At 34.7% G+C, this 26,828-nt stretch overlaps 1 protein-coding gene and 1 non-coding gene across 2 annotated transcripts in view; one reads left to right on the top strand and one right to left on the bottom strand.

Moving 5' to 3' along the window:
* Nucleotides 1-2,803: 2,803 nt before the first annotated feature.
* On the bottom strand, nucleotides 2,804-2,944 carry LOC128991195 (U4 spliceosomal RNA). The gene has a single exon (XR_008490617.1). It is a non-coding gene; the product is annotated as a U4 spliceosomal RNA (small nuclear RNA).
* Nucleotides 2,945-16,969: 14,025 nt separating this feature from the next.
* The window catches only part of LOC128989266 (RNA-binding protein 24-B-like), a 38,265-nt gene continuing 28,406 nt past the window's right edge, over nucleotides 16,970-26,828 (top strand). The window contains exon 1 of the mRNA XM_054411144.1: nucleotides 16,970-17,405. Coding sequence (XP_054267119.1) covers nucleotides 17,145-17,405 — 261 coding nt within the window. The 5' untranslated portion in view covers nucleotides 16,970-17,144. The remainder of the gene's footprint in view (nucleotides 17,406-26,828) is intronic.

Raw genomic sequence — 26,828 nt, 5'->3', positions numbered from 1 at the left:
AAGATTGTACCATCAGGTTCAAGTATGGCGTGGAAATAGTTCACCAGCAGATCCAACAGATTGGGAGTGGTGTTGACTGATGGTACCTATGACTAACTTACTTATAAATAACTGTACTTATAAATAACTGTAACTGTGTAACTTGGAAATTATAATTAGATAAACATAGGATATGGCCTTTAAAAAATTTCAACAAACGTTTTATGGTTTTATTTTGTAGTGTTGTGCAGAGTGAAAAGGGGAAAACTCGCCATAGCTATTCGTTCAAGTATTGACTTTTATTTTAGCTATGGATTCCTTATTGGGAGTTATTTAGAATTGGGGATAAATGTTTTTAACTAAAGACAAATTTCAAAATAACAATAATTCATTCAATAGTTCATTGAAGGTAGGCCTACATGATTCGTTTTAAATTTGTCATGTGTCATTTAATAATCAATAAAATTAAAGCCAAACATTTACTGAGTATACTTTGATACCAGAACGAACTTGTTAACATATTAAAAACGCGAGATATAAATCTTTTAACAGAAACTGATAAAAAAAGTTAAATTTAATTTTTTGTTGGGGTTTGTGCCTCGTCTACAACTAGTCTGTTTTAACTATAAATAAAAGAAAATGAAAGCTAACTAAAATGACAGCTCTTTTATCACTGAATATTTTAAGGCTAGAACGAACTGCAAGCATTAATAATACCTGGAGAAGAATAATCCAAACACATTTTCAAAGTACGATACGTCCATAAGTGATGTATAGGGGAGAGTTTTCGTTTTAATATATCTTAAGCAACGAAAAAACCTATTTAAAAACTGATTTCAGCATTGAAATCAGCGTGGAAATCTATTTAATAATGTTGTGTCACAACACTATAATTACATTTAAAAATAGTTATATCCAATATGGCAGATCCAATGTTGATCCAATGCAGATCCAACGCCATACTTGATCCAACATGGTGGCCCAAAAAGCGTCCCCTATTGAAATTAAGTACGGACCATCCAAAAAAATTTCGGTCGTGGTTCCAAGTCAATATCTCGAAAAATGTGGTATCTTTTGTTGCAAAATTTGTCCAATATTGGGAAAAGCCGCCATTTTTTCCCTTAATTTAGGGGTTTCACCTGGACTGATTTGTTGCAACTTTTGGTATGTCACTCTGCACACCACAAAAATAAAAATAAAACCATAAAATGTTTACTTGCAAATTTTTATACGATCCCTGTGTCTGTTTTTTTTTAGTTTGCTTATGGACTATTACATTAATTTATAACAAATATTTTTATTCGAAATATTTTATTATTTCTACGGGGTTTATTTTTTGTTGTAGGTACGTGTATTTGGTATCATTTTAAAGGTAATTTCAGGAGGAACATTAAATGTATTGACGACTTTTCACCAATATTGACTGGAAAGTCAGAATTTCAATAAAAAGCAAAAAAACTACTGGATTTGGCCGCCATTTTGGAAAAATGGTGGTGTTCCACCAAAGATATTTTTGGAGACTTTTGATATGTTATTCACAATACTTTTCACTATCGAACAACAATGGTTTCATCTGTGTTCTAATTATTTCTAGGTCAAACCATATATTCAGGAGCCTATAAGGCCAAGAAAAATTTCTAAAGCAAAACAAAAACAAAAACAGAACAATCAGTATGGCCAACTGGAAAAGAAAAAACAAAAGTAACCGTAACACCAACACCATAAACACTATAAATGCAAGTTGTGTGTAAAATTATTCTACACGTAAAGTATATAAATAGTAATGTAGTAAATGTGTTATTTTTGAAGGGTATAGCAAAGGTGGCCATGGGTATAGGTAGTAAGTAATTAATACTATATAAATGAATATCTACAGAATGAAGAGATCACATTACAAAAATACAAAGAAGATAATTTTTTAAGGGTTAACCATACCACACTTCTAGTTACAAACGCATTTTCTAGTTACAAAAATACAATTGTAATAGGCCGGCCATAGTAGTTACACAATAATAATTTCATAATGGTTTGCCACTGGGTCGTTAAAATTAGCAAGTTATCTGGCTTCTGTCTCCGATCCACGGTAGTTTTAAGAAACTATAGCAACGCCAAGGGATATTTTATAGAAAATGTGGGGTTCACCAAACCTGAGGATGTGCCAATATAAGGCATGAAATAGCTGTAGTTTCTTAAACTACCGTGGATCGGAGACAGAAGCCAGGTAACATAAACCTTATTAGTACAATAATAATGGTGTTCATGACGTGCATATTTTATTATTTACAAATTACAAAGGAAGGGAAATGGGAATACATGAGTTTCGCTGGCATCGCTGGAAACATTGTAACTACTGTATTGCACACATAGGTAGCCTACACGAATTTGTTTTAACACAAACATAAAATAAAAAGTTAATGTGAAAATGTAAACATTTGCACTGAGATAGAAGGAGTTGCTGAGTTGCATCGTGTGTCAGGAGTTACACCACAGCCAAAAGAGGTGGCTGTGGTTACCCTAAGTTTATTTGTTCAGGTGTCGGTTCATCACCCGCGGATTTTTCTTCTAATATTATGTTATTTTACTTTCCTTCTATTCTAATATATTTGAGTTTTTATACGAACTAAACGAACCTATAACCATTGACTATATATAAAGACAATGACATAACACTATAGTTCTATTTAGTCAATGCTATCTAACTGACGTGACGAGTTTGGAATTTGAGTACGGTATTCACTCTTCACTTCACCAACTCTCTACCTGAATTGTGTAGAATTGTACTGTGGTACAGTACTAAGCACTAGAGTTTTTGGTTTTTTATGAGCCCCCGTAAGGGCTGCCAAAAATTGCCGATGCGGGCGGTATTTCACGCCCCCATGGCGGGGTATTGGTAAAAGTTTTCAATTAGCAATAATCGCACCTCAGTTGAACTTCATTGGTTACGATATTGCCACTGCGCAAAGTTGACCAAGAAGGATGAGTTTTAGACACCCAACCAAATGGAGATCTTGATTTCAAAGCGAGATCCAAATGGTAAATTACCGTTTTTGTTACAGATACGCATTACTGTCAACTTGAAAAAATATATACTAAAACACCAAATATATTACTAACAGCTATCTGTGGATATTATTTCACATAAGTACCTTTAATCTGTTAAATTTAACCGGAAATATAACTACAATGTTAGTATAATTGCGTAGCGCTCTAGCGGAAACACTCCGTACAAAGTTGCTGAACGCAGTTTCAGTTATCACCGCTAGGATCGCGTGTTTCAGTAAACTGCAAGTAGTTTTAACTAGCGCTGTTAGAGATCGTTAGCTGCAGTATCTGAAATAATAAGTTGGCGGTGGCGCCAAACGTCAATCATCAATGTGTTTTCAAAAATATAATGAAATTTAGCAGTCTACTATGTAGATAAAATATTTTACTTGTGAAGATTCTTCTTTATGGCGATTGACTTTCATAAAAGTTAATTATATGCTACGCTCGAATTTGATAATCGAAATGTATTACTACTAGTAACGGTATGTTTATAATGGTAAAATCAAATTAGTGACGGCAAAAATATTGTATATGTCTACTTGTTCAATAGTGTTAGAGATATGCTATACTACTTAGCTAATTAATTTACTTATCTATATAAAGCTGGTAAAATATATTTTGTATCACAGATTTTAAGAGGGTGTCTCGGAAGCATTATTCCTGGACACGAAAAGTTATCAAACTCGTATAGCCGCGTTTTTTTTTCAAAATGAGATTTTTAGTTTTTGAAACTTTGAATATGATAATTTGACTTGTCTATGGTCCAGGAATAATACCTGAAAAAGTTAGTAGAGAGTTCCGAGACACTCTGTACAATTCAACTGAACAACGATCAATTTTCGATTGTAATACCATTGAGTATACATAGGTACGTGGATACTCAATGATAATACTGTACAAAATAACAAGCATGTTGGAGGGGGGGGGGAGTTCTTGTATCGCATCCCTCGCCATTATAATTGACACGATCTTATAACAAGCGGCTTTTCCTTTCCACCACAGGGTAGTTTAGCTGGACAACGGTCAATCGACAATTACGATCTTCCGGCTTACTAAGTTACCACAGATAGATGTCCGACCTTCAAGGCCTGGACTTAAGACATTTTGGTTTACAGATAAATAAATCAAGAAAACTCCAAAAGATTAAATTTTTAAATACAATTAATTCTGATACAAAGAAACTACCAGGCTGTAATTATTGAATGTTAATACATGGATGTTTCTATGTGAAAAAACTGCCAAGGACTAAATTAACCTATAACACATCTAATTACAATGTTTACTTGAATGCATACGTCACAGGCCTGCGCTTTTGGGGCCGAATTTGTTGTCAGGAGGGTGACGGCTCCTGGACGGCTGCAGCTGTCCCTTTGGGGGGGGGGGGAGGGGGTGTATTCAAATTTAGCAGCGGCACGGGTCGCGGGGCAGTCGAATGTCACAAACACCAACGGTCATGTAAACCTCAATTAAACTACCTGTTCGACATCAGTGACGTGTGTTTGTCAAGGCGACGAAAAAGTGGGGAGGAAGGGAAAGGGTTTAGAGGTCTTTCAACTCAAGGCACAATAGTTGAATGGTAGAACCTTTGGATCTAGTGAAATGGGAATGTATCATCGATTATTCTTAGTTGAAGAGCTAGTTTCTTTAAGTGATAGTGAAATGCTTTTACTCAAGGTCTACTACATCTCCCTAGGCTATTACTAAAACTATTGAATACAGTACTGTACTCCCTAGAATGCCACTGTAAACGCCCTGCAGTAGCAACATATGTGGCGCAAAGGTAAAAGTTAATACAGTACAGTCTTAAAGAGTGTAATAAAACATATTCAAAAGCAAAAGTGTCTGTTTTAGTGAGACCTTTTACACATTGAAAAACACAAAAACAGTCATGAGGATTTTTGGGTTATTTTTTAAGAATTGATCGACGTTATGTTTTAAATAGTAAACGTATAATCATGTAATAACGTTGTGTCTATTCTAGTGCGGTTAAAAAAATATTTAAAGATTCGCTAACAGTTTTATCTAAAGAAATTCCAAAAAAAAATTTTTGAGACAATTTGTTTTTTAATCTTAGAAAAAAAAATGAATTAGGGTTTATAAATACATATTCTAACTTTCTGCATTCTTTACTTGACCTTAAAAGTTGCTGTTATTTATTTTTTATTTATTTATTCTTATCAACGGATACACCATTTACAAAATATGTGTTTTAAGCACATGAGCAGAATGAAATGATAACAAAAAAATAACAAGATAAGTTACATAATGACCATGAAACAAAGCAGCATTGCAACAAAAAATAATAACAACAATAAATCAGAAAATCAGAAATCAGAAAATCTTTATTGTTTCATATTTTTGTACAAGCTTTTACACAGAGTACTTAAGAATAACTTAGATTAACTATTTAAGATTTAACTCACACACTTATTTATAACTATGAAACAATTCATCCCTAGGTCAAAGACCTGTTTGGGATGTTCTATTACGAAAAAACACATATAAAAACAGCTCAAAAGATGGGATCACCGACATCAATAAATGTTACACTCTAAAGCAACTCTAAAAAAATAACATTACTAAGCTTCATTGTTAAAATAGGACTAAATACCTTAGACCTGATAAATATGAAAACACTGTACAAATAACAAGGGAGAGTAACTAGATGCATTTAGGATATAAAAACTATGTGGTTTAGAAGTAATATGTTGATCATTAAGATATAGAAATAAAATAATATGATAAATTGGGAAATGGATACACGTCATAGATAAACTTGGCAACAATTTCGATAATATGCATTAGAATCGTTGGAGGATAGAAACATTTTTGTGAGATAACAAAAACGTCTTTTGTTGAAACACGTTTTTATATCAATTGGCAAGTAATTAAAGAAAGTTGGAGCAAGATAAAGATAAAAGTTTTTAAAAGCTGTTGAATTTGGTTTAGGGACTGACACATTGAAACATCTTCGAAGGGTCAACGCTCGAGATCCTATATTGTGCCGGTCTTCCCCACTTTTATCAAAGAAAGCTTTTAAAACTTTAAAAATATACAAATTTTTAAATGTAAGAATTTGTAAATCTTTAAACAATTGTTCAGAGTGTTCGAATTTTGTTTTGTTTGATATTATGCGGACAAAATACTTCTGTATGGTTATTATTGGTTTAAGGTTTGAGTAATATGCTCCTCCCCACACCTCAATCCCATACTCGATTTTCGAACTTATCAGAGCATAATATATAGATTTCAAAACATTTTTCCTACAGATTGGCCTCAACATATAAAATATCCGGATGTATTTCAATAATTTTTGTCTAACTGCCTCAATATGTATTTTCCAAGATATCTTCGAGTCAACATTTAAGCCTAGATATTTAATTGAATTTACCTGTTCAATGTCCGCACATTGGCACTGTATATCCATTTTACAATTTAACGAATAATATTTTAATGGCTCAGCAAAGCTAAGGTTACGAGATAAATTGAATATTATGTACTTTGTTTTAGGACTCATGACCATAAAGTGTTTTGTGAACCACACTCTTAGCATCTTTATATCAGCTTGCATTTCTAGTCTAAGCTGCTCTAGATTTGAACTGCTGTAAAACAGTGCAGTATCGTCAGCAAACGCAACTAGTCTGCCATTGAATACACCTTCACAAAGATTATTTACATAAATAAGAAATAATGGTCCAGATAATACCGAACCCTGTGGAATTCCATGCTTAATAATACCTATTTCACTAACAGATTCACCTACTCTAGTTACATGGCTTCTTTCTGATAAATATGAACTGAACCACTTGAGAGGGATCCCTCTAATACCTGCTTCGTACATTCGAGACAGTAAAATAGAGTGATCTACTGTGTCGAATGCCTTCATTACATCGACGAATATACCTGCACAGCATTTACCTTGATTTATTCCATTGTAAACCTGAGACATAAAATCTAACAAAGCATTACTTGTGTTCATTTTACTTCTAAACCCGTACTGGTTTTTACTAAAGAAATTAATTTTATTCAGGAAGTTAATCAAACGCTCCTTTACAATCTTTTCTATTATTTTTGATAAGATAGAGAGTAAGGCTATAGGACGGTAGTTAGTGGGATTAGTTTTATCGCCTTTTTTGTACAATGGCTTTAAAACAGCTCTTTTTAGAATATTGGGAAATACACCCGTAATAATAAAAACAACAACGTGACAAAAATTACAGATAATAACATTAACAAAGTATTGTACAGATAATAACAAGAAAAAATGTAATATTAATTTGGACCTAAGAAAAAGCATATATATTTTGAAAGTAACAACAACAAATATCTCCTCAAGATTTAACAAAATATAAACTATGATGACATTAAGTTCTACGTGAAAAAATTACAACAAACAACAATAAATCTATGAATGAATAACAAGAATGAAAGAGATTTAGGAAAAACAAACAAACATCAGCTACAAACAGGCATAACAAAGATAATGTTGGAGCATTTTCTTCTGATGGAAGACAACTGTTCGTTGAAGAAGTCAACTTGTGTTATGTTTTAGCACATAAACCACCACACAACAATACAATTTATAATATGAAAGCGCTCTCTTGAATCTTCGGTTTTGGTTTTACATTTTAGCATAGACTAAGGAAAGTCAGTGCCGATACCATAGATAAGAGAAGGATACTTCTTTTGTTTATGGTATAGTGCTAGCGTCAGTGGTGTTTACATTAGTAAATTCAATAGGGGAAACACTTTTACCAATAATATTTTACGATATCACCCACATAAAATAATAGCATGTAACCCTCATTCTTCAGAAAATGAACCCTGCATATTTTCGCCAAATATTCTCACATCTTAAACTTCCACTTGGTTGGTTTATTGGTTGGTTAGGTGAGACATAAAATATATAAAGACATAAAGAGATATGAGACATAAAGAGTATAGCGATAAGAATGAACGTATGTAAACTATGAGTTATATGGTTAATAATTTGTGAATCCTTTAACCAGCGTTAACAAATGCAGTATGTTTTCCCGTGGCAGTAAAATATTTTGAGATGTCATAATTTTTTTTTCGGACATCGTCTTTGGTAGGTTTGTAATTTTGGTTTAGGGCTGAGAACACTATCAAACGATTAAAGTCATTCTTATCAGGGTTTAAACTATTGTCAAATTGTTTTATGTTGTAAACTTGGCCTATACAGTTTATAAGTTAAATAATAAAATAAATGATAAATAAATAAAATAAATGAATGAGTGGAAATATTGTAACTAAACTTGAAACTATCTCTAAAACAACTAGCTGTTACCCACGGGCTTCACCCCGTTTGAATTCAAAAGTATTAATAAAACTATTGATTGGATAAGCTGAAATACACAAAACAGAATACAGTAATGTACAAACAAATAATCATACCAGATTTTAATGGTAAAAATTTTAAATAATAACATACTGTACAAATAAGTACAGCTGAGGTATTTTTAACATTATGTACATGGAAAGTTCCCTTTAGAAAGGAATTACGACTTTAAAGGGCAATTTATGAAATAATGGATAGTTTTGCGCAAGGTTTCTCGTCATGACGAACATTTTAACTATATGGTTTATGGGGGTGTAGTTTTCTCAAAAGTTCATTGGTACTTTGGGATTTATATATGGATAATATGGATACTCCAGCAACTCGTGTTAAACGTAATTTGTTGGACATACAACTACAGTACCAGTAGTGTGAACGCGGCCAGAGGATTGTTTAATTTATGTTGCATTGTCATTGCAACATGGCACCGTCAACGTCAGAATGTTGTTGTCAACTATAAATGCTCTTGTACCTAGGGTACAATTAGGCCCGTATTACACTATCATAGTTCTATGACATATATCTATTATCATATGTCTTTGATGAAAATTATTACAGTGTAATGTACCAACTATTATAATGGTTTTGAACTATGATAATATGTTCTCCTTGAGAGAACATATTATCATATATTTGATAATATAATATGTCATAGAACTATGATAGTGTAATACCGGCCTTAGGGGCAGATTTTACATTAGTTGGGGAGATAAATTTGTTGGAGTTTCAATCAAGCAATTTCTGTATTGCTTTTTGTTCTTGCACATGTACTCTGGTTTTAGTATGAAAATGTCTTTTATACGTAGGCCATCAGTCAATAGTAAACAATGGTTTACCAGTGCATACATTTTGTTCATTTGGAGTAGCAACTATTGGACGTATGGATAAAGTGCATGGAGGTCTACTATGCAGAAATGGTTTACCTCGCCCATCGATATATAACTACTGGATTGCGCGCTGTCCATAAGCACTGTGGTTTGAAATCCGGTCGCACACACGAGTGTGCTGCGGGAGAGTATCCATAGACGCGCAGGTGCTGGGTGGCCAAGAACTGAGCGACAACCATGCGACTACATACAAACACTGGAAGTTTTTTAATATGATTGGATTAATAATTATGATGCATAATGTAATTACATTGTTTTTAAGCTTCCTTTGTTGTAAATGATTACTTTTATTGAAATGCCTTTACAAGTTTACTTAATTTTCCTCCTTTAATTCCCCGCCTTTTAATGCCACGTGATAATCGTCAGACGCGCGAATGTGTGATTTGACAACCTGGCTGTTTGTATTGACGTCTGCTACGAGAAAGACTAGGTTTTTTTTTTAAATACATGTGATAACTAGTGCCTAGTTTGTTTTTAAGCTTCAAAATGTTAATAAAATACAATGGTTAAGAGTTGTGCTCCATACAATGGAACGTAAAGATAGGGTAGAGGTTGCAAAATTTATTTTTACAAGTAAGTATTAAATATTAATTTGGAATTAAATACTTGGAAATTTTCCCTTATAGCATATGAATTTTTATTTATTTATGTTATTGTTACACATCTGCCAAACGAATAGAGATAACTTTTACTAAATCAATCCAAGTCTCTTTTAATTAACTTAAAAAAATACGTTAATAAAAATTCTTCGCACAAAAACACTACTCTGTCCTGCAACCTTGCTAACTGCACCAATTTTTTTGAAATAACAGTGGATCATAAATTAACCTGGAAAACTCACTTAAAAGACGTCATCAAAAAGCTAATTAAAGCATATTGTGTAACTCTCATTCATTCTAGAACAGCTGATATTTCCACTCTAATGATTGTATACTATGGATATGTGTATCCTTATCTTAATTACTGAATAATATTTTGAGGGAATTCCGACAAAAGGAAGAAAAAAATTGCAAAAAAGAATCATTAGAACAATTTAGGCCTACTCTATCAAAGCTAGGGGTTCTTGTGAAAATACATCTAAAAGCAACAATATTCCTACCTTTCCCAGTCTGTACATCTATAGTTTGTTAATATTTAAGAAACAAAATATTTCAAAATTTTCTGTTAATTCGGACAGTCATAATTATAATACCCGACACAAAAGCTGCATTTTATACCCTAAACACAAATCTTCAAGTTTGTGAATCAATCTTCTCCCCACTATTCTGGTGTTAAGTTGTATAATAACCTGCTGATTCGATTAAATCTGCAGCTTCCCTTCAATCGTTTAAAAAGCAGTTATTTACGTTTTATTGCAATAAATGCTGTTTTAAGGTAAATTATTTTTTCCACTGACTCTTGTACAGTATTTTTAAGATATGTTTTGTCACTATTATTGTATTGACACTATTCATGTATTTATGTGCAAAATGAATAAAGGATAATTAGATTTGATTTGATTTGATATTCCTAAAAGGAGACAACAAAATAATTGTTGCATATGGAATAACTACAAGTATGTCGGTATGTGTGTACGGTACAAGTATGTATGTAATTAGGCCTACATATATTTTTTTTTTCAAGATCGCCTTGCAAAAGGGAAATGGTAGAAAGAACAAAAAAGTCAATCTTATTATGATAAAGGCAAAAATTGACAAAGACCATTTTGTTTTGTAACATGTGATCTGTGTGAGCGTTTAGTAATCGTTATAAAGACAGTTATGTTAAATAAACACTGGTTTTGTATTCAATTTTTTTATTTCACTCTACTACCATACAAAATTATATAAGTGATTGCAGACCATGTTTACACAGATTCAAACAAGCAGAATCTAGTTGATAAACAATATCATCTTGTTAATTACGGAAGAAATCCTTAAGAATAATTGTTAGTAGTACTGTTATGTTTACTCATTACATTGATTATGATTGAGCATGTCAACAAGATAAATGATTTGAAAAACGAAGTCTCTTAAAGCCTGTTTATTAGGTGTATAACAGCTTAACATATGCCGCGACAATGCAGAAGCAATACGCCGCGTTGCGCTTTTGCCCACTCTCACCCTTCATTTCCTTGAACGCAACCACTGCAGGCAGCTCGGGCAGCGGAGCAGAGCTGCCGATCCAGTAGTTGGTTATATATCGATGACCTCGCCTGGATGAACCATATTAATTTTAAAAGATTATTTCCGAGTTACCAGGTCACGACATTGTCAAATAGCTAGAGCCACTGGTCGTTTAATTTGATTTATTCTGTTTTGTGTATTATAACATTGACACATTTTTTTCTGAGGAAACGATCAAAACCCAAACTATCTTCCAGTTCAACGACCTTTCGTAAGATTGCATTATCATTTACATGATATAAAAATTATGTTGTTAATAATAATGTAGTATCAATATTGGTTGAATTAACGCTTGGGCACAACTTACAAATACAACCAAACAGTGGAATATTAAATCTTGAACAATTCGGTTGCTTATTTGACTGTAACAACAACACCGACTCGCCGTGAGTTAGCGCAAAAAGATACAGATGACATAGGTTTCCGGTCGATCGTCAAATATATTATTAGAATAGGAAGAGACCCTAGCTGAGCATGGGGACACGGGTTTACTATAAATAGTTTACAAGTCATTGCCCTTAGTGCGTTTGAGAAATGCGAAAGATCAGAAGATTAAAAGTAGAACAAAAGAAAACAGAAACTAAATTTTCATTATCGTCAAATACTGTTAAATGTGTATGGGGGTGATTGGTATGGGTTGCGGAGGGCGGGACCTTCTTGCCAGGAGTCTCGGGTTCAAATCATGCCAATAACCAAAGCACCAAAGGCTTATTATATATGATGTATCGCAATCCATTAGGTTGGATCCCACATCAATAGACCTATATACGCTCAATAGTATATCTATACTATCATATACGCATATCTAGAAAATAAATTTAAATTTCTTAAACACATTTGCAGGCGAGGAAATCTTATCTGGATTGTAGTTCTCGCTATGAAAAATCCATACGATGGCTTAGTTATTTTTCCAATTTATTATCAGCCACATTACGTACTTTAAACTTAAAACCCTTCAGAGAAGCGAATTTCCATTTGCCTGTTTGGGTTTTCACAAAAAAATATTAAAATCCAGATTTATTTTTGGTTCTAATCATTAGGTTTAATAAGTGCTGTACTTCGTTTGTAGATACAGGAATGGTACCGTAATTACGTGTGTCTTGTTTATTAAAATGATAGCAGCGTAGTATGAAAAATTATCTTGCCAAATTTGATCAAAACCCATCCTAGACCATGTCTACTACAACGGGTTACTTAATCTCCATAAGATCATTACAGGGTGATTTTCGATATAGGCTACAGTTTTTCTCCTTAACCATTAATTGTACAAAAACCTTATCATACTAAATCGTTCACTTTTAAGCTCTGGCTCTACATAAGTTTTGGAAATATATTACATTTTATGTTTTGATGGTCTAGAATATGAACAACCAATTTTCACCCCATAAAAACACCAATGAAACCCCGTCCCCATGGTCTGATCATGCTGGTTCACGAGATCGTTCGAATAAACGTAGAATAACACATTTATAGCACATTTCATTAAAAACTGTTGATATTTTGTCGAGTTATCATGCTAACGTTAACCGCATAACAAAGAAATTTGAACCGATGGTGTTTTTGCCTCTGGGGACATCAATACGAAAAAGCAATCATCAGTTCTGGGTCTAGAACTTGCCATAAATAGAAATGTGTTAATAGGCCTAAGGACATAGAGGACTGTATGTCATGCATGAAGACTCAGTTATATTAAACTGTAATTAGACAACTATGGTTAAAGGTGCGTTCTACCTCAGCTCGGAAATCTCGGCTCGGGCTTCAGTAGCATTGATTGACTATATATACCTACAGGTGACTTAATGGCAGTAGCTACCGCTGCGCCATTGAACACCGCCGCGAGAAGCGCTTGCAGACGTTTCTCTCAAATTGCTCAGTTAACTTTTACAATTTGTTTAATCTGAAGAAGGTTTCTTACTTATTACATTCAAATCTATGACTCTCTGGTTTTAATTTCCATAAAAAATTAATTCTCATGAGTAAAGTGCTTATTTTGTTGAGGTATTTACTAGTCACTTCGACTTCACACTTAACTTTCTACTATTAGCAAAAAAAATACAACGGTAAAAGCGTACACTAATATGAAATGAATGAAGTAACATAATTATATTTTCAATCGGTTAAGAACTAAGCAGACAATTACGAAGATCCTATTTGCATTACAGGTAGAGCGCACCCAGGTAAAATTTTCTTTATAAGAATACATTTGAAGACAGTGGTTTTGGTTTGTCATGATAACATAGTCATGTTAAATGTATTTTACTTCAGAAAAATACAGTTAGTGTATTGTGTTAAGAAGACGGCAAAAATACTCTGCCTGAATACGACTGCGATAGCCAATGATAGAGCAAAATTTTACCGTAGGCTAAACCTCGAAATTTACCATCACATTAAAGTCTTTTTGTGTTTACTCCGTTGTATGATTTACTGGGAAATCGATTTACTTTTGCCCTAAACGAGAGGTACAAAGCCTTCAAGGACTTGGCCGTAGGAGGAGTTCCTGGAGAGAAATGTCTTCATTAATGCGTCAGCAGCCGCGCTATTGTTCCTTCAACACCTGATAAAGAGCGATCGATTGTGTCTGTCAGGTGTGGCATCTTGCGTTTATGAAATAGAACAATTATTTGTATAGGTGCTTAAACAAATACCTTGTTGGCTGTAAGGTCACGAATTGACGAGTGGTTTCTTAAACTGCTCCGATGCAACCTATAGAGTAAAGGTTGATGTTACATTGATAGTAAGGTGTTTAGGTAATTTTATAACCTTACTTCTTAACATTCGACATACTCCCATACATAGATTTATTGCCCCTGTGGATAAGCTGGCGAACAGTGCCCCCCCCCCCCCCCCGACGTCCCGTGCGGTGCGTCTTCTTTAATTCATGACTTGTACGTTATTTTATTTCACAAAGTGTATTAAATTATGACGAAATAATGTATAAATTCTGGTGGTAATAGTCAAGGTGTAAAGTGGACTATGTAATTGTATCTTTTTTGGTTTTACAGATACGCCATTGATATTTTGTGACCACCTTTTTTGTAAAGGATCGCTCCAAACCGGTCTTGAAATGTCGAACTTTTGTTGGTAAGCATCGTTAATCGATAGACCAATGACGAATAACATCTTAGTGCGGTAAAGATGTTGCTTGAGATGATAGCCAATGACGAATGAGATATGAGTGCGGTAAAGATGTTGCTTGAGATGATAGCCCAATGACGAATGACATATGAGTGCGGTAAAGATGTTGCTTGAGATGATAGCCCAATGACGAATGACATCTGAGTGCGGTAAAGATGTTGCTTGAGATGATAGCCCAATGACGAATGACATCTGAGTGCGGTAAAGTTGCTTGGGATTGAACAGACAACCTTCAGCTTGGAAGGCTAGCACAGAAACACTCGGATATCCATGTATAAGTATAGCAGAGCTGTCTTTAATGTTGAGTAACGCACTCAAGCTTTACCGAATATACGTCCATATATACGTCCATAATATACGTCCACCAAAAACAAGCTTCTGAACAATTGCAATAAGACCAGAAGTCGAAAGTTCTTGCAGTATCCTAAATACATGTTTATCCCAAGAAGAACCTTAATAAACTGGTGTGTGCATCAATGCACTATCCCAAACAGAGCTGTGAAAAATAAATTATGACCAACAGTTGACGATGATCCTACAACGATTTTTAATTTTAATTTCTCTAAAGCACCCGATTATGATAACCCTTTAAGAGACCGTCTTCAATTTACGTAACACGTTTATAGTAATTTTAAACCCCTCCCACCCCCCAGTAACGCTATATAATGCAAGCCTAAACTTCCCCCGACTAACAGTAACGCTGTCTAAACACTTTTATACTTGGTTGAGGTATGAACTCTTGGTAAAGTTTTCTCCTGACCCCATAAAATGGGTTTAATTGGTTTTGTCATCAACAATAAAAAACATTTCGAGAACAAATTTTACAGTTTATTTGAGCACAATATCCAAACAGATTAACGTTTACAACAAAACTTATTTTGAAAAAAAAAACAGAAATGTTTGGGATAGTGCATTGATGCACACACCAGTTTATTAAGGTTCTTCTTGGGATAAACATGTTTTTAGGATACTGCAAGAACTGTCGACTTCTAGTCTTATTGCAATTTTTCAGAAGCTTGTTTTTGGTGGACGTATATTATGGACGTATATTTGGACGTATATCCGGTAAAGCTTGAGTTCGTTACTCAACATTAATTGTATACTAAACACTTTTGTGTCTTTTTACTGTAACACTTCTGAACAAAATTAACATGACGGTAATAAAACAGGAAAACATTCAGATTGGTAAGTCGTTTCGGAACTAGAATATCAGTTCTAGACAAAAAAGTCAATACAAAATTTACTATAAATTGGTGACTTTACCTGAGCTACAAACTGGATTGCAAAAATGCAAGTATTTACATCTATTTATAGTATTTAAATATTAAATGCAATTAGGAGGCTAAAATTCAATATAATGAATACAAAATTTAAACTGATATTTCAATTATTTTTACAAAACAGAGGTTATCATTTTGTTACTTTGAAAAAGTTATTTTTTTAGTGCGTATTACCGTAACTATTGTATCTTGAAACCCCCCTCCCCTATCTTCGTAACGCTAAGCCTAACCCATAATAGATGATGTAGTAACACTTCGGCCCAGTAACATTTCGGCCAAACTCAAATTTCTTAGAAAAACAGTATCACTTCGTCCCACTCGCTTTTACAGATGATTAAATAAGCTAATGGAGTAACATTTTGGCCCGACGAAAAATTGACAAGGGTTGAGGAACGCAGTTCAGGTAGTAAGAGGTACATGACCTGTATACTTTGCAACCACCCTCTGGTGGAATGTCGCCCAACCGTCACCCCTTGCATCCTCTGAACTCACATGACGGAGAATCGGTGGAATCTAACCTAACCTAACCTAACCTAACCTAACCTAACCTAATCTAACCTAACCTAATCTAACCTAACCTAACCTGTCAAATATTTTGTTGGGACGAAGTGTTACTAGTGGGCAGGTAGAGAGTTGGACCGTAGGCCACATCTGAGGGTTTCGGGCCGAAATGTTACTGGGCCGAAGTGTTACTTGGGCCGAAGTGTTACGACACGTAATAGATCTCTATGAGGCCCTCCCCTCTCTCCAAGAGCGTTACATAATATGTGGACAGCCCCGAAACAACTTCGAATGTTAAAATGTATCTTCTTAAATGTTTCAAAATTCCTTTTATGGTCTCTTTATCAACGAAATAAGAAATACAATCGAAAAATCAACTTTCCTCAAACAAAGCTGAATAAACACTAAATTAATTGTTGATTTAAAAGACCAATAAATCCGCGGATCAGCAAGTTGCGAGGGAGGCATTAACAACATCTCACCACCCCTGATCAAAGGCTGAAAAAAGCCTAGTGGGTGGGGGGTGGGGGTTAGGGGGAGAAGCCCTCCGTGGCAGCTGCGTCGCGCCGTTACGTAGGGGGGAGGCTAGCTTAGCCTAAATATAGCAGTCACTGCCAGCGCGCCGAGTGAGTCAGATCGTCAACTGTACACAGTACACAGTAGCGAGTAGCAGTCGACGCTCGGAGTGCTTGCCGCGACTTTACCGCAAGTTTTCACACAAGTGAACGTGCTCTAGCTATGTAGATAGACCCCTGGAGTCACACGTATACAGTTTAAAGTGCTTTTAACCTATAAAATGCTGATGCCCGGTGCTCTAGGATCCACGGACAGCATGTTGGGAACCGCCGATGGTCTGGTTGGGAGTCTGGCTAGTTTGACCACCCCTACGGGAACTACCCAGCAGAAAGACACTACTTGGACGAAACTGTTTGTCGGAGGGTTGCCGTACCACACGACAGATAAGTCGCTGCGAGAACACTTCTCTGTGTTCGGTGATATCGAGGAGGCGGTGGTCATCACTGACAGACAGACCGGCAAGAGCAGAGGATATGGATTTGTAAGTTTCAATCTTTTTCTACTATGTAAACTAGTAAAATGTTTGAAGGTACGGACGATATGAGCTATGGTAATTCTCAAGCAATATTACTGCTGAAATTAGATTGGTTGCGCAACTTCATGAAACAAGCTTAGGCCTACTGGATACACTTCGGGCGAATTAATGTTTCCAAAACAATGTGTTACGGTTATTTCGCCATCGGAAAGATTGGAAAGTGCTAATTATTAGCTGTAGCCTATCAATAATAATTGTAAGTGTAGTTAAATTCGAACAAACATCCTATCCGTCTTGGATGTTAACGATGTTTTACTTTGACCCCTATGTTTGGATTTTAATTTTTGCTCTTGATGACGTTCAAACAATATAATCTTCATTGTAATGAGATAATTATTTTCTCTATTCACCTAGGTTTTATAAAAGACGGTTAGTAAATTGTAAACCCTAAATTTTTCACTGAACATTATTTTCGCGGGGTATCGCCAATAGTTCACCGCCATCATACCGCGCTCCGCGCTACTGTCTGTGCTGTTGCTGTTGTAGAGTGGAAGGAAGACGCGCCAAAAATAACCTAGCTGCACTTCCATTCCCATTGCACAGCTGTTGACTGTGAGTGCGAGTCAAATATCCTTGAATTGCACAATTTTGAGAAATAAATGTTTTAAGAGTGACTTTTTGTATTGATCATTTTTGTACTAGGCCTATGATATTTTTACAGGGTCCCAAGGTTTCCAGTTTTTACAACCACCTCAATGCACATTTCTATGTCAAACTAGCACATAATTTATATTAAACTTCTGCTTTCTACATCAAATTCAGTAGATTGAAATTCATAAAAACTGGCAGGATGGTTGTAATCAGTTCCATTGTTGACAGTTGTGGTTGTTGCCAAAGCGCTCATGAACTTGTATGCAAATTGTCACCTTGGCTACAGGATATGACGTTGAATTCAGTTTTCACAACACTTTTTGGTTAAGGTTACATTACAATTCGGTCTATTTAAGAGTTTAAGGGACATTTATCAATTTTAAGAGTTTTTTAGCCTATTTGATCTTAAATGTTCTTCAAACCAATTGAAAGTTGTATCGTGTCTTCAACTTGTACTAATAATTAATTATTTCTATATTACCACGATGACGTTGACACGGTTTACATGTACAATATGTTATCTTTCGACTTAAGAAAACATCAGTGTTGTGTTCATTGTGCATTTTTGTGATTTTATTGATCTAGAAATGATGTGTTTGAGAGAGAATTTAATTTAATATTTCTTGGTTTCTCGCACTGACAAATTATTCGCTGAGTGTAGACAGGGGTCGTCATAAGGGGAGTGTTGCCCGAGCACTCGAAAAATTCTCGCATATTTACACGAAGATTTTTTCTATCTCCATCATATCCCATTAGCTTGTTTCAAGACAGATTGGGGTTAGAGTATAACAATTGATCGTCAAGAGTAAACATGTAAGTTTTGCTGTCAGAACTAATCTGTATTGCAGTTCGACTAACATAGGAACCTATGCCCAGAATCATATAATTATTGTAAATGAAATGAACAGCTGGGGTTGCCCCATGGCTCCCTCCCCCCTGCTGTGTTCGGCGACCCGTAACCCCCCCCCCAGCGGTGTCCTACCGTGTGTCACTTCCTTTCTGCACGTCACATGTTCCCCCATATTCCATATACAACATATAGTAGTGCACAATCATTTTTGTGCTTAGTACGTATGTGATAGAAATAAATTCGTTAGGCTATACATTTCTCTGTACCAATTCCTTCCCTCATAACGTTGGGGTAATACGTTTGTGAAATGTTATGTAGACTGTCGGTGTAAATTAAATATAACAAAGGACAGGTTATTGTAGAGTTATAGTTAAGCGAAACACCACCTGATTGTATACACAACTTGGGAGATGGGGAAAATTTACCAATTCCAAAGCCCAGAAGAGCCCAAACACAAAACTTAAGTACAAAATACGGAATCCCAAATTAGGCTTATTGGTAGGCCTGACATATGGACCTAGGTACTTCTTTTTCTTCTTTGATGAACCACAAGATTTTTTTGTGTTCATTTTTGTACAATGAAAACGAAAACATACAATTCCGAATTAATTAACATCGTGTTTTAGAATACAGTAAGTAGAATATAATAACTTATTCTATCAATTATGAGCTGTTGATAATCATCAGTGGTCAATCGCAACTCGCTACAGGCTACATCGAAAATGCATTAGTGGACAAAGATTGTTGACACTATTCCATCTTCTACATGGGACTTTGAGGATCTTTTGTTTGAAAATAGATAGGTACCTACCTAACTACCTGTATAACAAAATCGATCCAGTAGAAATAAATCTAGGCCTACACAGTTCTACTGGATCGATTTTTGTTACCTAATATTTCGTTGGAAAGCGAAAGTTCGAGTAGATTTGTAAATAATTATGAAAAGATCCAACCAGTAGAACTATAGGTTTAGTTGTACAAAGTTAAAATATCTAACTCGATATTTTCTTGCCACTATAAATTCGGAGGTTGCTTAAACTTTTTGTAGGCTAAATAACTTGGTGAGGGAATCGACCTAAGTGGAAGGTGCAATTTTGAAAAAGAATAAAAATTACTACAACTTACCAAATTACTAGTTTGCATTTCTTGAAAATGCTCGATAAAGGCAGCCAAAGTTGTCTTCAAATAGGTGTAATGTGAAAACCCCCTTATAAAATAGTATTTCTAATGGAACATTTTTTTTTAATTCTTCACCATAAATAAAAAAAAAAAAACGTTCAAAAACAAATTTTCATAATCATTTGTAAATTGGGAGTGAGCATTCCAAAGACTCATTAATTAATCAAACCGGTCCAGTTTTATAAGATTAGGCCTACAATTAATTAATTAATCAATTAATTAAATCTCAAAGATTTTAAAGACTGAATTATTATTAGAGTAGATAAAGATATTGAAGCCCTATAGGTGGAACCCAGGGAGTTTGATACATCGATGGTGAAACCATGAGTAGAGGCTGCATAGCAGACGTACAGGCCTGATAAACAAAGACTTTACCCGGTTTTATTTCATGTGAAAGGTGAGCATCAGCACAGTACACGGTTGCTGATCAGATAAACATGCGATAATCGCAGTTATCGCGAACACAGCTGTTTCCCAGTTGCTGTTTCCATGAGACCCACATCCCACATGCAGTTTTGCGGACAGCCGAGAGGCCGGATTTCCGCTGGATGGTTTACAAAAAGTGTGACTATGTACAATGTGACCTGAATGAGTCTTGTGCTGTCTAGCCGTACAACAAAGCCATTAAATTTATGCAATCTCTTTATTTTAGCCGGTGAAATCAATCAACTGAATAAAGTCTGGAAATAAAATTCATTCTTTTAGTTTTTGATGTTTTTTTTTTCAAACATTATGTTTTCTTCCCGTAGCCAGGTCGGGTTGGTTTACGAATCCATTCAAAGGATTATCTATATTTGCCCACATTAAATAGGTTTAGTAGTTTATCAAAATAAAGTCTTTACAGTACGTTCTATCGTTCCTGAATTCCAAACCTATCTTTAATAGTTTTGATTGAAGTGGATTTAGGAGAAATATTTACGCAGACCTGTAGAGGTTTCCGTCTTATTCTCAATCAAGAAACCCATATTGGGCTCGGTTCTCGGGCTTTCAAAATTAACCTTGTCAAGAGAATTTTATGATTGATACAGGTGGTACTAACTAGTTAACTATAATATAGTGATACCGTATGCCTATACAGTACTACATAAACGTTGCATTCAAGAACATCCTGAAGGGAGTCCAGTTTCTTAACCCCTTAAATGAATTTGATTTTTTTTTCTTGGGGTTAAACCAACAAACATTTGGCGCTTTATATATAGAACACCTATGGCAACAACACCTAGGGGGGAATTATTCGTATCGTCGACATTCATAACTATTGACAATTAAGCATTTGGCTGGAACATGGAAAACCGTGGCAAACAGTGTGGAGAATTTAAGAAGTAGCACAACGGTAGCAAGTAGCTCCAATGGATGGGTCGGCGTAGATATGTTATCACTTAGCGACCGTTATATTATGATAAAGCTTCCCTCAGAAACACTTACACTTGTCCCACTAACTCAACAGGTGTAGACGTGAGTTGATAGTGATAATTACATTGTAACTTGTATGTTTTAATCACTCCATTATTGCAATCAATGTCCTCTTTATTATAAGGATGAGAATAATACGATTTTTGGAATATCGACTCAAATGAACGGTTCTTGCATTGCTAGTCTTTTTGCCATCAATAATAACCGAATTTTTTTTAGAAAGTCGATATCCATACTTCACACGTCTTCTTTTCAAATAGCGAAATTAATACTTTTTTTAATACTTTTCGATGAAATGGCGACCATACAAAGTAGTTATTTTAAGCCAAGATTAAACAAATTTAAATGGGAGAAATCGTTAGCCTGACGTTTTTGTGAAAAAGTAACAAGTCCTTCCAAATGTAATACTTTTCTGAATTTAAATTAAATTGTTTGGCATATCAGTGTTTAAAAACATATGTAAACATTGCCTTCATCATGTTCATGACGAATCCCAGTATGTCTATATTTTAATTGCCACTATACAAAATGCAATCTTATCGCCACAATCTGGACTATTCTTGAGTTGAAATTAAAAGAGCCGGGCGGCGCAACACAAGTAATCCAGCAGTCTTGTTCATGTTCAAGGGCTACGGTTGATTACTTCTTTTGTCTCGAGGCCGCTGCTGCTTCATCCCCTAAACAAAACTGCCATCAGAAAAGCGAAAAGCGGTCTTTGGACTCTCTTGCCTCTAGCATGTTAAGAGATAACGTTTTAGTCATAAGACGCTATTTAATATTCACATCACATTTTGTGCTCATTGTAATTGTAAAATACATATTTTATACGATCGCTCCGTATTGAGTTTTGTTCAGAAGGATTTCATCGCGAAAATCTTAATACTGTAGTACTGTAGTATAAATTATTCTCTACACTAATGTGCTACACACGAAATTGTTATTAGTAGTTTGATTTTTTTTTATTTTGTTCGAGTCAATACATAGACGAAGTAATGGAATTACTTCATCTATGCAGAAGAAAAAACTGTCAAGACACATTTTAACCTTTACCTTTATAAACTAAATTAATTTAATTTGTACCTTTACTTCATGTCTATACTCTACCTATGTTTCTCAAATCTCAAAAAAATATTTTGTTCATAAATATTTCTGGAATATGTAACCTCACGGGATAAATTTATATTTTTTATAAGTTTAATAATTTTGTCCTCTGTTTGTTTTTAAACGGTTGTTTGGCCGAAGATCTAATCTCTTTTCTCATCTCTCGATGACATGGTTGTCTTCATATCAACAATAGTCAGTGTAAGTAAATAGATCACCATTCTGAACCAACACAAGTACTGGCAGCATATTAAAAACCTCATTGCATGGTCGTTAGCTGAAACGAGATATAGTTAATATTCAATGGGGTGTGTTGGATCTGTGGTTACAATTACAATGCTGTAACACTAATGCAACTTTAAACTATTCTTTACTTTCTCCCCCATGCATAGTGGGCTTTTTATGGAGAAGGTTTTTGTAAAAATTATAGACTTTTTTAGGTTGAAATATCCGTTTAAGTCCCTGGACGAAAAAGCAGCTTTTGAAGTAATGTCCATAAAGTGGCGGAAAAATATAATTTTCACTAAAAATGGTTTTTAGGTTATTGCAATTTTTGTGATTTCATTCCCCATAGGACCATAGGTCCTTTGTTTGTTTACCAACGACCATTTAATGTCAAGCTATTGTATTGGGAGAAGGTATGTGGTGTCAGTTTGCAATTACCAATAATACAGTAGTTGGTGACATTACCGCTACATACGTGTAGCCCACCGATTGTGAACCTGTCAAATGACCTCTTTAATGTGATGCTAATCCTATGACGATAGTACACCCCTGACATTGTCCCTACATTTCCGGTCAAAAGATAACAGTGTCGCCAACCTATCGCAGGGAAGGGAAGGGAAATTATCTTATCTTCCCCTTTGACCCGACACACCTGTTCGTTCCCAGGCTGCCTCATTGATAACGAGTTCAAAGGTTATCTTTTCAGTTTCAGCCCCTAAGTCTGTTTAGACTTTCAAATCGTCTGGTTAATGTTCTTGTGACGGTTCGTATTTCAATGTGGTATTTCTTTATGTTTATTTACTTGGTTGGTTAAACAGATTTTTATGTGAGTTTAAAATCTATATTTTCTATCCCCGATATGTAACATATAATTTCTTGGCGTTGAAACATTAATAAAATATCTACACAATTTAAAATAACACAGTACCTAAATCGATAGCTAAAAACTTTACTGGTTAAGCACCTTGTTTCAGTTTACCTACTTTAACAGTTTTTATAATACAGTATGCGCTTTTAGTTTTTTTTAAACACATTGTTTTTAATAATTAACTTTGCCTTCTATAGAATACTCTGCATCCACTAATAATATTTAATACATTTTCAATCCATATTTTATGGTCAATAATCACTGAATAAATAAAGAGTCTTTCTGTTCCCCTTACTGATAGTGAGTACAATGGCCATGTGTAAGGAGCCATTTTCTTTTGATCTGAGCTGAAACTTAAGATGTAAGCGCTTGGTACCTGAATAAAAAAAAAAATAATTATCGTATTTAAAACGCCATCACACTTATTAGTGTATGTATTTTCTTGGGAGATATTTTCAACAAAGGGACAGTCTTCTCTCTTTTAATTGACACACTTTTTCTGAATAGATAGGATTTTTACAGCTTAACATGGTTTCTAAACCATCGGAAAATGATATTACCAGTCAGAAATAAAAATCGATTTTATGAATTGTGTGATTTTAACCTCAGGACTCCAATAAACCCCACTAAACGGTATAAGATATACAATGGTGCACTCAAGATTAAAATTCAAAAAGATAAAAGTAGTATGTTTTGACCTGATTAAAACGTAAATATTGTTCATGACGTTATTATAAATAATAATAATAACGTTATTATAAATATATGTTCAGTTGCGTACTACACTAAGAAATTCAATAAATAATTGAAATTAGATAGAATTTAAATGTTCTTATCGATGAATAATACACGATGCCACTTTGAAGTTTAAATTGTATTGAGTTACAACATACAACACATTAAGGACGTCATGCACAATATACAACAACATACAAGTACGGTATTAGCATGGTTATTATTAATCCAAAATGGTAAACCAAATTCTTCCAAGGTTTTAACCATGTTTTAACATGGGATGCATGGTTAAAGTAAATATCCATAAAAATCACTAATTTTCTTCTTATTACACCGTGTCATATTCTTCCGGAAATAACATTATTGCCACAATTCACATCACATTAAATGGTAATGTAAAATACAATCATTTGTGTGATAAAACATGACACGACATGTTTTATTGTGATTTTAAGAGCGAAGCTCAAATCTTTATCCCTTCGTGAATACATGTTTCAACCAGTTTCATTGATGGGGTTCTTCTAAGATTTAATGAACGTAAAAAAATGTAAACATGTTTTTTTTGTATCTTCAACTAAGAACATTAATTGCGATAAAACTGCCAGTTTCAGAAATGTACAGTATTGATGATTGATGTTGGCACTTGCTTACACACGTCATGAATTAATTCGTCAATTATTACCACATGCTACGTGGCGTAAAATGGCAAAATTGTATCGTTATTAAGTAGCCTATGTGAAAGTAAATAACTTAAAGAAATACAAAATTATTTCTTTATTTACGCTCTAGAAAATGGTTTGGAGATAAATTATGAAATTTTGTGTTTTTAGGGGGGAAATGGGACAAATCAATTTTTACCCCATAAACCCCCGTTCCCTTATTCCGATCATGCTGGTTCGCTAACTCTTTCGAATAAACGTAGGTTTACACGTTTATACAAAATTTCATCAAAATCGGATCATTTTTGCTCGAGTTATCGCGCTAACGGACATATGAATTTGATCGGATGGTGTGTTTAGCCTCTGGGGACCTCAAAACAAAAATAAAATCGGTCCCGGGTCTAGGTCTTATCATAAGACCTACGGTAATAGCTTATTCCCTATTACCACTTCGAAAACTGAAAGCAAACAAATATCTACCAGTCTTTCCACTTCATCATAAATTACAACAATATTTCAACGCAAAAAATCTCAAATTCAACTGCGAACGTCTGGTGGATGCTCCCGTACAATTTTCAACTTAAGCAACTATTTTCCCTCGAAACATTATGAATTCAAGGAACTGTTTGGATCGCATCAGTAGTCATTAGATGGTGAGAGTACAACTTACAAGGTCACATAACGGTGAGGGGTGGAAATAGATTCAACCCCGAGAAACTGTACTCGGTGTCAACTGTCACTCGTCTACGTCACTCACTGGAGTTGACGGTCGCCAACTCACTCATCAGCTGAGTCTTTTTATAATAATTTCGTCAAGAACACAAAACACCTTGTGCAATCAGATGAACACTCGAATAGTTCACATTGACTTCTGAACGGTAAAATAGTTGGTAACTGGTTCAATTTTTGAATACATGTCTGTGTGTTATTGGTGATTTTCCGGGTAGACTTCCGTATCCGTCAAACAACCGAATGAAAATATCGATTATTCGGTTGTTTCATTCAATACATCGTTTGGTTAGGTTAACATTGCCTAACTAACCAAACGATACATCGAATAATCGATGTATCGATCAATATTTTCATTTGGTTGTTTGTGAAAACCGATACGGAAGTCTACCCGATTTTCTAATTGGATCCAGCTGTCCCAAACTGTAGTGACTAAACAGCTGATCTTAGCTAGTAACAAAGCTACGCATGGTAACACACCCATTCCTACAATCAGAATCAATTATTTGGGTGAATATGCCTTGGCTACGAATCCTATCTCACAATACTAAACTACATTTTTCAGATGCATTTTAAATTATGTTTTAAAATTCAAAATCGCTCCAGCGGCCTTCAATGAGTATTAGTTTGTAGTATTTTTCACTGAAACAGTGATAAACCTGAATTTAAATTAGGCGGGAATACTGCACATCGAACACCAACGTCACAGCCAATTTTTAGTACGAGTATAATACGCAACTGTATGTACCACCATCTTCGTGAAGAAAAATAACAAAACCGTGATGTATATATAAATGCTTAAAACAACATGTAACGTGTGTTAACTCAACGAAATATAATCTTGGAAGTACGAAGGCGTTTTTAATGGCGTCCAAATAATTGTTTGGGTCTATAATTAAACAATTTCCCTCGTTTCTGTTAGAAGTCTTCGTTCAATGATTTCAGTAGCACAGCGAACTCCAACCCGACGTGTTATGAGGGGGTGGAAATTGCTATCAACCCCTGCTACGCGGGAGGGG

This window comes from Macrosteles quadrilineatus, unplaced genomic scaffold (assembly GCF_028750875.1).
Source record: "Macrosteles quadrilineatus isolate MER2022 unplaced genomic scaffold, UCM_ALF_1.0 Scaffold_3__2_contigs__length_128488019, whole genome shotgun sequence".
NCBI classification, from domain to species: domain Eukaryota; kingdom Metazoa; phylum Arthropoda; class Insecta; order Hemiptera; family Cicadellidae; genus Macrosteles; species Macrosteles quadrilineatus.
Note: the sequence above shows the minus strand (reverse complement) of the source record. Positions and strands in the feature narration are given on the sequence as shown.